The following is a 17,485-nucleotide window of genomic DNA, read 5'->3' as shown; positions in this document are numbered from 1 at the left end:
TTTATGTAATGTTCTACAACTTATGCTTAGTGAATCTCACTAGTATCGTGACTTGACTTTCTTGTCATTCTAAGCAACTTATAAATTAAGTTTTTCTTTTTAGCTTTATAAAATGACTATATAGCAGGAAAAAAGGAAATAAAAATTGTTTCCTTTTTGATACTTTGCAGTCCATTAATATCTATCATACTATATCGGGAGTCTTTCTAGTGAGATATACGTGTCATATTGGCTAATAAATTTCCTTCTTCATGGGTTGCACAGGGTGATGGACTTAAGGTTGGTCGAGCTTTTTGCTTTCTTCCATTGCCTGTAAGAACTGGGTTGACGGTGCAGGTGAATGGATACTTTGAAGTATCATCAAATCGTCGCGGAATATGGTATGGGGAGGATATGGATAGAAGTGGAAAAATTAGATCTATCTGGAACAGACTTCTTTTGGAGGATGTCATTGCCCCTATTTTTAAAAGCTTACTGCTTGGTGTGCAAGGAATGTTAGGTCCAACAAGTTCATACTATTCCCTATGGCCTGTTGGTGACTTTGAGGAGCCATGGAGTATACTGATACAGCAAGTATACAAAAACATTGTTCAGGCCCCTGTCTTTTATTCTGATGATGGAGGGGGGAAATGGGTGTCACCTACGGAATCTTTTCTTCATGATGAGGAGTATACTGACAAAGAGGAGCTTGCTGATGTCCTCCTGCAGCTTGGAAAGCACATTGTTCGTTTGCCTAATCCCGTGCGTAACATGCTTTTGAAATACACCACTGATTTTCAATGGAAAGTGATTACTCCCGACACAGTGAGGTGTTTCATTCGTGACTGTGGTTCAGTAAGTAATCTTGGCAGTGCTCAGAGATTACTTTTGTTAGAATATTGTCTTGAAGACATCTTAGATTCTGATGTTGGAAAGTATGCAAACAACTTGCCTTTGCTCCCCTTGGCAAATGGCAGCTTTGGTTCTTTTTCCGAAGCTTCTCAAGGCACCTCTTATTTCATTTGCAATGAGTTGGAGCACAAACTGCTTCAACAGATACCTGACCGAATAGTTGATAGGAATATCCCAAAAAAGATTATGGAAAGACTTTCAGCTGTTGCAGATTGCTCAGGGGCTAATGTACTTGTGTTCAAAGCTGAATACCTTGTCCAGTTATTGCACAAATTCATGCCTCCTGAGTGGAGATTAAAGGGTAAGGTTTTTTGGGATCATGGAAGGGGTCAGAATAACCATCCAACTCCATTATGGTTTGTCATATTCTGGCAATATCTCAGGTTGCAATGTGAAAATTTGTCTTTGTTTCACGAATGGCCCATCTTACCATCAACTTCGGGGCATCTATATAGATTTTCCAAGCAATCAAAATTAATTATTGTTGAAAAACTTTCTGAGAGATTGAGGTGTGTTCTTGAGAAAGTTGGATGTAAGATATTAGATCCTCAGTATGAAGTTGAGCATCCTGATCTGTCATATTACATTTGTGAAGCCACTGGACCAGCTGTACTTGAATCGATCTTTGATGTTGTCTCTTCAAGTAGCGGTGTTACGCATACATGTCTTCATGTGCTAGAAGCAGAAGAGAGAAATGAGCTTCGTAACTTTATTCTTGATCCAAAGTGGTACATTGGTGGGTATATGGGCGATTCTGATAAATGGAAATGCAAAAAGCTTCCCATTTTTAGAGTATATGGAGAAGAATCTAATGATAGCTTCCGTTTTGCTGATCTAGTTGAGTCACAAAGATATTTGCCACCAAAGGGTGTTTCAAATTGCTTTCTTGGAAGTGAATTCATATTCACTTCTTCTGATGGTGAAGAAAACGTACTACAGAGATACTATGGATTGCAGCGTATGGGCAAGGCACATTTCTATCGGAGACAAGTTTTTTGTAGGATTAAAGATTTGCCAGCTGAGGATCGTGACCTCATCATGCTCTCTATTTTAAAAGATTTGCCGCATTTGTGCATTGAGGATTCTGGTTTTAAGGAAGCTGTGAGGAATATTGAATTTGTTCCAACCCATACGGGTTCTACAAAGTGTCCTGGTGCTCTATATGACCCCAGGAATGAAGAGTTACTTGATTTGCTTGAAGATACTGACCTTTTCCCATGTGGTTCTTTTCAAGAATCAGATATTTTGGATGTTCTACAGGGTTTAGGTCTTAAGACATCTGCGTCTCCTGATACAGTAATTCAATGTGCTCGATACATTGAACAAATAAAACAAGAAGATCCAGATAAGGCATATTTGAAAGGAAAGAATCTTTTGGCATATCTGGAGGTAAATGCACATAGGTGGGCTGCCATTCCACTAAATGATGATCACAGGACACTGAATAGAGTGTTTTCACGAGCTGCAATTGCATTTAGGCCTCGTAATTTGAAATCTGACCTTGAAAAGTTTTGGAATGATCTTCGAATGATTTGTTGGTGCCCAGTTATAGTTACTGCTCCTTATCAAGCTCTACCCTGGCCTGGTGTGTCATCAACAGTTGCTCCTCCGAAGCTTGTAAGACCTAAAACAGATTTGTGGCTTGTGTCTGCTAGTATGCGTATACTAGATGGAGAATGTGCATCAACTATCTTGTCCTATCAACTTGGATGGTCTTCCCCACCCGTTGGAAGTGTGGTTGCTGCGCAAATTCTTGAGCTTGGAAAAGATAACGAGATCGTGACTGATCAAGCTTTCCGCCAACAGTTAGCCCTTGCCATGCCTAGGATATATGCCAGACTGACAGATATGATTGGTTCAGATGAGATGGACATTATTAAGGTTGTTTTGGAAGGAAGTCGATGGATTTGGGTGGGAGATGGTTTTGCAACTGCAGAAGAGGTTGTTCTTAATGGTCCCTTACATTTGGCTCCTTATATCCGTGTTATTCCTATTGATTTGGCTGTTTTCAAGGAACTTTTTTTGGTGCTCGGAGTGAGGGAATTCTTAAATTTTAACGACTATGCCATGGTTTTGTGTAGAATGGCTACACGAAAAGGGGAGGAGCCTTTGACTGGAGAGGAGCTCACCGCTGCTATTCTTGTTGTGCAGCATTTGGCTGAAGCCCCGTTTCATGAAAAACATGTAATGATCTACTTACCTGATGCATCATGTCGACTCCTTCCTGCATCAGATTTAGTATATAATGATGCTCCCTGGTTGCTTGGATCAGAAGATTTGGACAGTCCTTCAAGTCATGCAAACAGTCTTTTGATGAGTGCAAGACGGTCAGTTCAGAAATTTGTGCACGGTAACATATCAAATGATGTCGCAGAGAAGCTTGGTGTCTGCTCACTACGGAGATCATTGCTTGCTGAGAGTGCCGATTCAATGAATTTGAGTCTATCGGGGGCTGCTGAAGCTTTTGGTCAGCATGAAGCATTAACCACTAGACTGAAACATATACTTGAGATGTATGCGGATGGACCTGGAATTCTTTTTGAGCTGGTACAGAATGCTGAGGATGCTGGAGCTTCAGAGGTTATCTTTCTATTGGATAAAACTCAATATAAAACTTCATCTTTGCTTTCACCTGAGATGGCTGACTGGCAGGGCCCTGCTTTATATTGTTATAATGACTCCATCTTTAGCCCACAGGATCTTTACTCAATTTCACGTATTGGTCAAGATAGCAAACTGGAGAAGCCTTTTGCAATTGGTAGGTTTGGGCTAGGATTTAATTGTGTTTACCATTTTACTGACATTCCTTCATTTGTATCTGGGGAAAACATTGTGATGTTTGATCCACATGCATGCAACTTGCCTGGAATTTCCCCTTCTCACCCTGGCCTGCGTATTAAGTTTGTTGGGAGAAGGATTCTTGAACAATTTCCAGATCAATTCACACCATTTTTGCACTTTGGCTGTGACTTACAAAATCAGTTTCCTGGTACACTCTTCCGGTTCCCGCTTAGGACAGCCAGCACCGCCCCTCGAAGTCAAATAAAACAAGAAGGATATGAACCTGAAGATGTCACATCACTTTTCTCTTCATTTTCCAAGATTGTTTCTGAGACTCTTCTTTTTCTACGCAGAGTGAAATCCATATCCCTATTTGTGAAGGATGGATCAAATTCAGAATTGCAGCTAGTACACCGAGTGCAAAGGCATACTGTCCTTGAGCCAGAACGTCCTCCACATGCTCTCCAACATATGTTTGATTATCTGAATGGGATCCAGCTGTGCAAGGTGGATAAAAATCAGCTTCTTGATAAGTTGAGAGGATATGGGGATGAGAATCTACCCAGGAGATTACAGAAGGTTGTGGTTAGAGAACAATCCTCATCTGATGATGTATCACATGTGTGGATGATGAGTGAGTGTTTAGGTAGTGGACTGGACAAAAATTCTGCTGTTATTAAGTTAAGGTCTCACAAGGGCATTCCTTGGGCAGCTGTTGCTGCCTACTTGCAGTCTTCTAAGGTTGATGCTGAGTCGTGTGATTCCACACTAGATGATAGATCTCTTGCCAATATGTCTAGTACTTCTCAAGATGTGGAATTGTCTGCTCAATATCGAAAGAACTTTGAGGGTCGTGCCTTCTGCTTCTTACCTTTGCCAATAAGCACTGGTATTCCAGCCCATGTTAATGCCTACTTTGAATTGTCATCTAATCGGAGAGATATTTGGTTTGGTAATGATATGTCAGGCGGTGGAAGAACACGTTCTGACTGGAATATATACCTCCTTGAGCATGTTGCTGCCCCAGCATATGCTCACTTGCTTGAAAAGCTGGCTATGGAAGTTGGTTCTAATGATTGGTTCCTCTCCTTTTGGCCGACAAAATTAGGAGGGGAACCTTGGTCATCTGTGGTTCAAAAGCTATACATGTTTATAGCTGATTTTGATGTTCGTGTTCTTCACACTCAAGCTAGAGGTGGTCAATGGATCTCAGCAAAACAAGGTTTATTTCCTGATTTTACTTTTGAGAAGATGCCTCAACTTGCTGATGAATTGTCAGATGTTGGCTTACCTCTGGTCACTGTTTCTCAAGCACTTGTTGATAGATTTGTGGAAGTCCGTCCTTCTTTACATTTTTTGACACCACAATTGCTTAGGATGTTGTTAATTCGGCGCAAATGTAAATTTACTGAGAGAAGTGCATTAAATTTGACACTTCAGTATTGCTTATTTGATTTGGAAAAACCTATTCAGTCTAATTGTTTGTATGGTTTACCTTTAATTCCACTGTCAAATGGTTCATCTACAACATTTAATCCAAGAGGGGTGGATGAAAGAATTTACATTGCACATGACAATGAATATGATCTTCTCAAAGATTCCATTCCGAATCAATTGGTTGATAAGGCAATTCCAGAAGAAGTTTATTTGAAATTATGTGACATAGCACAGAATGAGGATTCCAATATTTCTTTTCTAACTTGTCATCTGCTTGAAAAGCTTTTTCTCCGGATACTTCCAGTAGATTGGCAAAATGCTAAACAAGTAAAGTGGGCCCCTGGTCATGCTCAGCAACCCTCTTTAGAATGGATGAGATTGCTGTGGAGTTATCTGAGATCAAGTTGTGATGATCTCTCAGTGTTTTCCAAGTGGCCTGTCCTGCCAGTTGGAACTGATCTTCTCATGCAGCTTGTTAAAAACTCAAATATCATTGAAGATGAAGGATGGAGTGAAATCATTTCATCATTGCTGGTAAAAGTAGGGTGCCTTTTTCTTAGACGTGATTTCGCTATTGAACATCCGCAATTGAAGAACTATGTTCAGGCACCGACTGCAACTGGTATACTGAATGCATTTCTGGCCGTGGCTGGTAGTTTAGAGAATGTTGATAGGCTCTTTGCTGATTCCTCAGAAAGAGAGTTGCATGAATTAAGGAACTTTATTCTGCAGTCCAAGTGGTTTGTTGAAGGTGAAATGCATGACATAAATATTGAGGTCATTAAACGTATTCCTATGTTTGAGTCATGCAGAAGTAGAAAATTAGTTAGCCTGAGTAGAGGTATCAAATGGCTTAAACCAAGTGGCTTGCGTGAGGAACTTATAGATGATGACTTTGTTCGTTCTGAATCAGAGGGAGAGAGAATAATATTAAACAGATATCTGGATGTTCAAGAACTTTCCAAAGCAGATTTTTATAAAAATTATGTGCTGAATCACATGCCGGATTTCCATTCATCACAAGGTGCACTTTCTGCTATTTTACATGAAGTAAAACTGCTGATTGAAGAGGATGTCTCAATTAAGGATGTACTTTCAAACACTCCATTTGTTTTGTCTTGCAATGGTTCATGGCAACAGCCTTCCAGGTATGACACAACTTGTATAACCCTTCATGCTTTTATCTCTTCTTTAAAATATTCAAAAGCTTATTATAACTCTACATTGCTTAGTGTTTGGGTTGCTTGTAACTGTGTGGGATTTTCTATTATTAATGCCTGTCACTGGGACTTTAATGAGAAATGGAGGCAAGATCTCCCTGTTCTAATTGAAGATTCTAAAACATGAAAAGACAGTACTTCTTTATAATTAAAACCATACTCAAGTGGAGTTACTAGTTACACGAAGGATAAGGGGAAGAAATTTATTTAGAAAAATGTCTTGAGATTTGTGTTTCCTTTCTAGTTTCTGTTTTTGGCCTTTGGGATTTTTTTGTGTATTTTTTTTTTTAAAATTTTTTGGATAATACACGTTATTTATATGTACGGTGTTCTTATGGCTACTTATTGAGCAATGTTTTTTTTTTCTTTTATCACAGTTTGGCGTTACCATCGTTTCTTGCATTATTTTCCTTTGTGATAAGGAATTACGCTTCCTGTCATCTTCATTTTTAACTTAATATATCTATTATCTGATGAAAGAGTTTGTATGCATAGATCTTTTTTAATCATAATATATATGAATAATTTCTTCATGTGCAATATTGACAGGCTTTATGATCCTCGTGTTCCTGAGCTGCACCTGCTGCTGCACAAAGAAGTTTTCTTTCCTGCTAAAGAATTTTCTGATCCTGAGACACTGGATATGTTATCTGGCTTGGGAATGAAGCAAAGCTTGGGTTATACTGGGCTGCTTGATTGTGCAAGGACAGTTTCACTTTTGAATGATTCCAGGGACTCAGAAACATGTACTCATGGAAGAAGGTTGCTTGCTTGTTTAGATGCTCTAGGATCGAAGCTTTCAATAGAGGACGGAGAAGAGTCTTCAAAGTTGTTTGAAGAAGAATTCCACTCTATGATTTATAAGGATGACTGTGATGTTTCTGCATTTTTAGGTAGCTTTGTTGATGCTAAGCCACCAGAAGAATTTTGGTCAGAGCTTAAATCTATTTACTGGTGTCCTATATATGTTAATCCGCCTCTGCATGGTCTTCCATGGCTGAAGTCCAGTGACCTTGCAGAAGCCCCCACCATGGTGAGACCTAAATCGGACATGTGGATGGTATCATCTACTATGCATGTATTAGATGCTGATTGCTGCTCTACACTTGTTAAAAGCAAATTGGGTTGGATGGATCGCCCTAGTGTGCAAGTCTTAACTACTCAACTGGTTGAATTGAGCAAATTATATTGCCAGCTCAAGTTAGATTCCGTTGTTGACCCTACTTTTGATGCTGAGTTGCAGAAGGGCATCACGTTATTGTATTCAATAATGCAAGAGTATATCAATACTGAGGATTTTATGATCTTGAAGTCATCTCTTGAAGGAATTTCTTGGGTTTGGATTGGTGATGGTTTTGTGGCCCCAAATGATCTTGCATTTGATTCACCTGTCAAATTTCAGCCTTACTTATATGTGGTTCCATCTGAATTGTCAAGCTTTAGAGATCTTCTTTTAGCCATGGGTGTGAAACTTGATTTTGAGGTTACTGACTATTTCCGAGCTCTGGACAGGTTGCAGACTGATATAAAAGGATCTGCCCTATCAGATGATCAGTTATTTTTCGTTCATTGTGTTCTTGAAGCTGTTGCTGATTGCTTTTCAGACATGCCACCAGCTGAGGTTTCAAGCTCTCATTTATTAATTCCGGATGCTTCTGGTATTCTGACATATTCTAAAGATCTTGTCTTCAATGATGCACCATGGATGGAAAACAACATCTCAATCGGAAAAAAATTTGTTCACCCAAGGATAAGTAATGATTTGGCATTAATGTTGGGAGTGCAATCACTTAGGTGCATGTCTTTGGTTGATGAGGAGATGGCAAAAGATTTAGTCTGCATGGATTTTGCTAGAATAAGTGAGCTTCTAACGCTATATGCTAGTCACGAATTTTTGTTGTTTGACCTCCTTGAGTTGGCCGATAGCTGCTACACAAAGAAAATGCACATAATCTTTGACAAAAGGGAACATCCTCGCCAGTCTCTATTGCAGCATAATCTAGGTAAGTAACGTTGTAGCCTATAAACAAAGGTGCTGCTCTGCAAGGTGATCATGTAGAGTCAATACTAAAAGTATTATTCAATATTTTTATCTAACTTCTATTGTAATGATGTGCAGGTGAATTTCAAGGGCCTGCTTTACTAGTTATCTTTGAAGGTGCTGGCTTAAGTAGGGAGGAAGTTACTAGCCTACAATTCCTCCCCCCATGGAGACTTCGGGGTGATACTCTTAATTATGGTTTAGGTTTGCTTAGCTCTTTTTCTGTCTGTGATCTCCTATCAGTGATGTCTGGGGGCTACTACTATATATTTGATCCGCGTGGTTTAGTGCTTGCACCTTCCTCTAGTCATTCGCCTGGAGCAAAAGTGTTCTCTTTAGCTGGTATCTATTTCTGGTTACCCTTTGTGCTGCTGTTTTACCTTTCGTAATGCTCTTATTTGATTTTTCATAAGTACTCTCTTTGTCTCATAGTAATTTTTTTAGTTTCCTTTTAGGCATTATTTTTTCCACATTACATTAATGATTTATATTTTTGGGCTGGTAATTTAATTTGTGAATTTTAGCAGAACTTGATGCAGGATTTCAATTTGCATACTAGTTAAGCATTAATATTTTACTAAAGTCTTTCTATTATTTATTAGTATAGAAGGGTAGGGAAGTTCAACCATATTTTTTCTTCACTTGCTTTAGTATATGTGCCAAACCAAAATTTGAAATTTGAGATTTGAACGGGAGAGGGAATATATATTTTGTTGTGACAAGAAATTTGACTTATGATTGTGTGCCAAAACAATTGTAACTTCGTCAAATGACTTGCATTGTAGATCTTGACAAGTAACATTCATCCAATAAGGTGAAGTAAGAAACTCGGTTTGGGTACAGTCTTCTTATTGTACCTTACTTTTGATGGTTTATGCTTGATTTAGATACAAGGATAATACTATAATCATAGTTATATTGACTTTCAGTTTGAGTGTTAGGGTTCTTGAATTTCTCATTTCAACTTCATGTATACAGTTGGAATCATTATGCTTCATCTGATGTCATTTTAGGTACTAACTTGACTGAACGATTTCGAGATCAATTTTCTCCTATGCTCGGAGGCCAAAATATGAGGTTCTCTTCCGATATGACCATTATCCGCATGCCACTTTCGTCTGAGTTTATGACCGAAGAACCTGAAGCTGGATTTCATAAAATAAAGCAGATATATGACAGATTTGTGGAGCATGGATCTCGTGTACTTTTATCCCTGAAGTCAGTCTTGGAGGTAATCTCTTTTTATTTTATCCAGTGTGCTATATAATGGCGCTGTTTATATATGATCTGCCAGAGCTATGTTTTAATTAGCAAATACAAGATGCTTAGATGTACAGTAATTGATGGAGGATCAATTGATTAGAGTACCTTTTTGTTCAAGGAGTAATCTGTCTTATAAATACTCCAGTAAAGGAAATATCTGGGTTCCTATTGTATTGTAAAATCTGGGCAAAGTGTGAAGTGTGATGTTCAGGATTAATAGTGTTGATTCGACGGGAGGGCAATAATCATTTTGTGCTGAGAAAGAGGCAGAGGAAATTATGTTCTGTTGAGGTTAAATCTTAATTTAAGCCCTGAATACTTCATTTTTTTTTTCTTGGAGGACTTTAAAGTCCCTTCATGGTGAAGCTTATTTGGAATTTGGATAGAGAGTAAGGAACCAACCATAACCTGACCCAAGAAAATAAAATAAAATGATCATTTAACCAAACCAAATCCGATCTATTATCTCAAAAGTTGATACCCATTATGACCCTTGAATGTTATTCGTACTTGAACCAAACCTGACTCGATGAATATCTAAAACCCATGTACCCAATGTAGACTCAAGTATAGAAGACTGGAACCTGAACCACACCCGAATTGAGAATAACCTGAAAGTTGATTAGTTCCGATAAAACCCTGGTCATGACTTAACCTAATCTTTTATTGATTTGACCAACAACTAAACAATACGCTTCTTGCTTATTAAAGTACAAGTGGTCTTTAAAAATTCTGTAACTAAGTACGGTAACTATTTATGACTTAACAACTATTTGTTAATCAAGAAAACCATCTTATATCACATTATAAGTATTATTTAAAGACCTATTGAGTATAGGTGATCATTTGCGGGCTTGGGTGGGTAGCAGACCGGGCTTATATTTATTTTTTTGTCCAACGGACTTTATGTAGCAAACCCAAACCCTTTTATATGGGCTTGATACTTGTCCATGCCCGCTTATTGGGCCAGGCTTGCCCGTGGGCTAACGGGCCTTAAACTTTTTTTATTTTTTATAACACTAATTAATCTTTTTATTATTTACCTGTACTAAAATTATTTTGGTAGAGTTGTCTTAATGTTTTTTGTTCACAAATGATAATAGAAATTTAAAAAAAGTAAAAAAAAGTTGAAATTTAATAAGTGTTAATGATAAAATATAAAACTAAAATAAATAATTGTAATTAATAAAAGCTTATAGTTCAATATAGTCTCTTTGTATATATTTTCTAAAATACACAAATTATGTCATAATTAACTAACTAAATAAAATAGTTAAACTATTATTATTATTATTATTATTATTATTATTGTTATTATTATTTTAATAAACGGGTCTGGCGGGCTAGCCCATGATACATATTTTCTTGTCCATACCTGTCCATTTATATTGACGGGCCGAACCTAGCCCACCCAAATATCCAATTTTTTTCAAAAAGGTTGTCCAAGCCCGCCCTTTTTGCAGCCGGGTTGGACGAGTTAGCGGGCCATCCCGCCCATGAACAGCTCTACTATTGAGTACTGAGCTAGTGAAATTCTGAACAATCTAACACTGTTACCAAAGGTCCATTAGTATTATAACACTGTTTTTTTCTCTTAAAAGTTGGTAACTCTAGCTTGCATGTAACAACACAATGGTAGTTCTATACTTCTATTAATGTGAATACTCTGTGCTCATAAAGAAATATGATGACTTAGCTTGCAAATTATGGCACTATGTTTTTGCCGCTATGGCTAAGTACTGTTTCAACAACATTTCAACTGAAAACAAACTGCATCTATTGAATAATAACATTTAATTGCGCTTTTTTTGTTTGTTTTGGTAGTGTGTGGCTGAGGTGTCACTATTATATATTTGTTTCTTTTATTGTAACAGCTTCATTTCACCTAAGATGCTTCGTACTTATACATATGAGGAGATTGATTGCAGGTGTCATTGTCTAGGTGGGAAGAAGGAAACCTACAACCTTCAGAAGATTATTCGGTTTGTATTGATTCATCATCAGCCAGATTAAGGAATCCTTTTTCTGAAAAGAAATGGAGGAAATTCCAGATATCTAGGCTGTTTAGCAGCTCTAATGCTGCCTCTAAGATGCATGTGATTGACATCACTTGTCGCCAAGGAGAAAATAAAGTTTCTGACCAGTGGGTCACTGCTCTGAGTATGGGTTCTGGGCAAACAAGAAACATGGCCCTCGATAGGTAAGTTACAGATGATAATAAGCATGGTTTCTAGTTTATTTTTTCTTTTGAATTTGTACTTGAATTTAAATGACCCATATTTGTCTTCTCTTCTACCCATCTCACTCTTATGGCCTTAGTTACAAGATTGATATCAATCTTTATGTCTTCATTAAGTTTAACTTGCTTGCTGATTACTTTCTTTGATTTATTTACTTTAAGTCCATACTCATTGTTGCTGCTTTGTTACTCCCTCTGTTCCTAATCTATGGTTGCGTTTGGGTTTTTTTCATGGGTGTTAAGAAAACTGCTTTGGGAGTATGTAAACTGCGATTATTTATTTTGGGTATAGATAATTGATTTGGTGGATGGGAATAGTTGCTTTGGAATTATGTAAATAATTTTGTAAATGGGAATAGTTGCATTGGAAGTTGGTAAGTGTGAAAATATTGTTGGAAGTAGACACGTAACCAAAGAAAGAACGCTCCGAAAATAGAAACATAACCATAGATTAGGAACGGAGGGAGTACAAACTTTTTATAGTTTTATACTGCACATACTACTTTGAGTTTCATAGAATTTTCACAGGTGCTATTTACATGACGGTAAGAATTTTTAACATATAATTTGATGTTGGTCTCTTCATTTTAGTTCAAATTCCCTTGTTGAAAACTTAACACTTCATATGGATATGGACACTTACAATTTTGCTGAAATTGAGAATCTTAATTACTTTTACATGCATGTATAACATTGGAAAATATCTCTGTCCACATGTAATGAACACAATTTTGGGAATTGTAATTGTGCACCAAACTTGTTTATATTTTTTCATGTCAGACTCTTGGACCCTAACCCAAGTCTTGACACTCAAATCTGAATGAGTGCTACAGGTTTAATATATACCTCCTCCGTCTTTTTTAATTGCACCCTTTTCCTTTTTGGGAAGTTGCATATAAATTTCACCATTTCCTTATTTGGTATGTTTTATTCATTTTTTGCTTGTGTTTACACACATAAGACCCTAACTTCCCTTGTTCACATGTGATAACAAGATTAACAACCATTATTACCCCACCTTTTCTCTCTCTCTCATAAGGCACCTATGTAATTGCTCATTCAACATTTTTTTATATAATTCTGTATGTTCCTAACTTGTTCAGGCGTTATCTGGCGTATAACCTCACACCTGTTGCTGGAGTTGCAGTTCATGTATCTCGAAATGGTCATCCTGCTGATTTATCCCATTCAAGCTGTGTTATGTCTCCTCTTCCTTTGTCTGCAAAGATAGACATACCTGTTACATTATTGGGATACTTTCTCGTCCGTCACAATAGAGGTCGTTTTCTTTTTAAAGTTCAAGAAGGTTATGAAGTGCAACCTGATGCTGGAAGTCAGTTGATAGAGGCGTGGAACAAAGAGTTGATGGCTTGCATTCGTGATTCCTATATTGAGATCACTATGGTAATGCAGAAAATGAGACGAGGATCTGCAGATGAGCCAAGTGCTGGACATGCAGTTGATCTTGCTTTAAAAAAATTCAGTGATCATCTTTATTCTTTGTGGCCAAGATCAGATATGCATTCACAGAATGATCAACCAGGTGGTGATAATTTTGTTTCAGTAAAAGTGCCTAAAGCAGACTGGGAATGCATAGTTGAACGTGTAATAAGGCCATTCTATGTACGCCTTGCTGACCTTCCAGTGTGGCCGCTCTATTCTGGGAATCTGGTGAGAGTTGAAGAAGGTATGTTTCTGTCACAACCTGGGAATGGAGTTGGTGAGAGTTTGCTACCGGCCACGGTTTGTAATTTTGTCAAGGAGCACTATCCAGTGTTTTCTGTGCCATGGTATCTCATAAGTGAGCTTCAATTGGTGGGAGTTACAGTTCGAGAAATAAAACCAAAAATGGTTCGTGATCTTCTTAGGGTTTCCTCAACATCTATGGTTCTCCGGTCAGTGGAAACATTTGTTGATGTTCTTGAGTATTGCTTGTCAGACATCCACCTTCCTGAGTCTTCTGGTTCCAGTGAAGGTGACACATCTGTAGACTTTAATTCCTTTCCACAAGCAAACAGATTAGTTGATGGAAGTTCAACATCATTGGCTAGCATACGTGGACTTCATGGAGTATCTACTCATAGTCCAACAAGCTCAGGAGCAGATGCACTTGAAATGATGTCAAGTTTAGGAAAGGCCCTCTTTGATTTTGGACGAGGAGTAGTTGAAGACATAGGAAAAACTGGAAATCCAACAGCTCAAAGGGATAGAATCACAAATGTTAATAGTTTTAATGTTGCCCATGGTGGAAATAAGTTTTTGTCTATAGCAGCTGAGCTGAGAGGCCTGCCATGCCCCACTGCAGCGAATAATTTAGCAAGGCTGGGAATTACTGATCTTTGGGTTGGAAACAATGATCAGCAGATGCTATTGCGGCCTTTGTTGGGAAAGTTTATTCATCTTAAGATATTGGAGCGTCCTACTTTAGCTGATATATTTTTTGATGTCTCTCTGCAGTCATTGTTGAAATTGCATAAGCTTTCCCTTCATTTACTAGCTAATCATATGAAGTTGCTTTTCCATGAAAGTTGGGTGAAACACGTTATGAACTCAAATATGGCTCCATGGTTTTCTTGGGATAATTGCACAGACTCTGGTGGAGAAGCTGGTCCGAGTCCTGATTGGATTAGACTCTTCTGGAAGAATTTTGATGGGTCTTCAGATGATCTTTCACTCTTTTCAGACTGGCCCCTGATTCCTGCATTTCTTGGTAGGCCGGTATTGTGCCGTATAAGAGAGCGTGATCTTGTTTTTATTCCACCCATTTCTACATGCCCATCTTCTGGCAACGATGTTTTGGAAATGGAGTCATCTGTGAACATGCTAAGTGGACTGACTATAGATCCTTCATCTCTATCTGAAACTGTCCGACCATACTATCTGGCTTTTAGAGAGGCTCAGAGTAGGTACCCTTGGCTGTTGTCATTTCTAAATCAATGCAATATACCTATATATGATCCTGCTTTTTTGGATTGTGCTGGTCCCTGTGATTGCCTCCCCTCTGCTGGCCAATCACTAGGACGAGTAATTGCTTCAAAGCTTGTTGTAGCTAAACGAGCTGGTTATTTCTCTGAACTTACCTCTTTTCCAGCTTCAGATTGTGAAGAGCTTTTCAATCTTTTTGTCTCAGACTTCCTCATTAATAGGTCCAACTATGGTAGAGAGGAACTGGATGTATTACGCGAATTGCCGATATATAAGACAGTAGTGGGGTCGTATACACAATTACATGGTAACGACCTTTGTGTGATCGCATCTAATTCATTTCTGAAACCATATGATGAGCATTGCCTTTCCTATACCATGGAATCTGATGAAAGTTTGCTACTTAGAGCTCTGGGTGTTCCTGAATTGCATGATCAGCAGATTCTAGTACGGTTTGCTTTGCCTGGATTTGAAGGTAAAAGCCAGTCTCAACAGGAAGACATATTAATTTACATTTATATGAATTGGCAAGAGCTTCAAATTGAATCTTCTGTGGTAGATGCTCTCAAGGAGACTCATTTTGTAAGAAATGCTGACGAGTTTTCATTGGAGTTGTCTAAACCACAGGATCTATTTGATCCAAATGATGCTTTGTTAACCTCGGTATTTTCTGGTGAGCGAAAGAGATTTCCTGGGGAACGCTTCACGACAGATGGATGGCTTCAGATTCTGAGAAAATTAGGTCTGCGATCAGCAACTGAAGCAGATGTGATGCTTGAGTGTGCTAGGAGGGTAGAGTTTCTTGGTTCTGAGTGTGTTGAACAAAATCAAGATCTTGGAGAGTTTGATGGGAACCCTGGTAATTCTCATAATGAACTGTCTTCAGAGATATGGTCATTAGCTGAATCTCTTGTGGAAGCTGTTTTTTCCAACTTTGCTGTGCTTTACAGCAACAACTTCTGCAATGCCTTTGGTAAGATTGCTTGTGTACCTTCAGAAAGAGGCTTTCCTAATGTTGGTGGTAAGAGGGGTGGAAAGCGAGTGCTTTCATCATACAGTGAAGCCATATTGTTGAAAGATTGGCCATTGGCTTGGAGTTGTGCCCCCATCCTTTTGAGGCCTAATGTAGTTCCACCTGAATACTCTTGGGGAGCATTATACCTGAAGAGCCCTCCATCATTTTCTACAGTGTTGAAACATTTGCAGGTAAAATGCTTGATTTAAATTCAAAATAGCTTTAAACTCTTGTTTTTTAAAAAATGCAGTATAAAAAACACTAATGTGACACCATCATATATCTTCAAAATCTCTTTATCTTATAGGTTAGTATTAGTATGTGATTATATGACTTTAATTTTGATCTCTTTCGACCAGTATGAAGATTATGATTTTTTGAATTATGTAGAAAAAATTATGTTCCCTTTTTTTTTTTTTTTTTTTTTTTTTGTGTGTGTTCCACCCACATTCCATTATGATCTATTCTTTAAGTTCTACCCACTATCACTTTATACGTAATGCATCAGGCTTAGGGGTAGGGGCATTCTAGGCAATGCAAATAAATCAGTGAGTTAGCTTGGGGAAGAAGGGGGCAGTGAGTTTGTTAGAGGGAAAGAAATTCAGAAGGTTTATTTATAGAATGATAAGCTAGGAGGAATTGAGTTTTTTTTTTTTTACTTCATTTAGCTTTTAGCGACCAGCCACTTGACAGGGTTGTAATATTTCTAGAGATGCATTGTAAATATAAATATCAATTTTCCCCCAAATTCACTTGTTCCTCATTTCTAAAATTCTGATTTGTTAGAATAACATATGCTTTTTAATTTAAAGCCCTTTTTCTCTTTTCCCCTTTGTTGGCCCATTACACGAGACTAATCTCAACTCTTAATTTGGACCTTATTTTTCCTCTCTCATCAAAAATCATAGATAACAACTACTATGGGTGGGGGCCATGGGGCTCTTCTCTCCTTGATTTTTATATTGGTAGAACAGAAACATATGGGAGACTATGCTCCAATATTAATACTATTCCTCACTCTGTTTATTTCCTAAATTTTTATTTTATAATAATTGTGACATGACAATCCCTATGTGGCACTTTCATGCTTCACGAAAAAGCTTACTCTGTTGTTCGGTTTTTTTTTTTTTTTTTTTTTTTTTTTTTTGCAACATATTGACTTTTGCACTATTCACACACTCTATTTTGACTATTATTTGTGATGTATACTTAAGCTAAAACAGTCTTGTTACATGTGGTATCTTTTAGATTGGTATCAATGCATAGTTTCAAAATTAACTTTTTTACTCCTTTTTATACGTATTATGGTTGAATTATGCATTGACAAGTTCGAATGTCAACGTAGCAAGTAAGAAAGTGGAGGATGTATAATTTTATCAGTTTGTTAAGAAAAGCAACATAAGCTGATTTTTTTTTTCCCATGGCTTTAGATTGTTGGAAAAGATGGTGGTGGAGATGCTCTTGCACATTGGCCAACAACAACTACCATGATGACTGTTGAGGATGCTGCATGTGAAATCCTCAAGTACCTTTCTAAAGTTTGGGACTCTCTCTCTTCTACAGGTATCTTATTTTTCACCGCTTCAGTATTAGTACATGCATTGACTATATATGCCCAGCTGAGTCTCTAATGGTGACATTTGTCTCCTCCTTTGGCTATATGCAAGTGTTAT

At 37.8% G+C, this 17,485-nt stretch overlaps 1 protein-coding gene across 1 annotated transcript in view; it reads left to right on the top strand.

Annotated features, from left to right (window-relative positions):
* Positions 1-17,485, top strand: part of LOC145558205 (uncharacterized) — a 29,182-nt gene that overhangs the window by 5,832 nt on the left and 5,865 nt on the right. Inside the window, exons 3-9 of the mRNA XM_081619358.1 lie at positions 265-6,257; positions 6,879-8,332; positions 8,449-8,712; positions 9,384-9,601; positions 11,562-11,833; positions 12,976-16,003; positions 17,243-17,375. Of these exons, the coding sequence (XP_081475484.1) occupies positions 265-6,257; positions 6,879-8,332; positions 8,449-8,712; positions 9,384-9,601; positions 11,562-11,833; positions 12,976-16,003; positions 17,243-17,375 (11,362 nt within the window). The remainder of the gene's footprint in view (positions 1-264; positions 6,258-6,878; positions 8,333-8,448; positions 8,713-9,383; positions 9,602-11,561; positions 11,834-12,975; positions 16,004-17,242; positions 17,376-17,485) is intronic.

The sequence above is a fragment of the Chenopodium album genome, chromosome 9 (assembly GCF_948465745.1).
Source record: "Chenopodium album chromosome 9, dcCheAlbu1.1, whole genome shotgun sequence".
Classification (NCBI taxonomy): domain Eukaryota; kingdom Viridiplantae; phylum Streptophyta; class Magnoliopsida; order Caryophyllales; family Amaranthaceae; genus Chenopodium; species Chenopodium album.
Note: the sequence above shows the minus strand (reverse complement) of the source record. Positions and strands in the feature narration are given on the sequence as shown.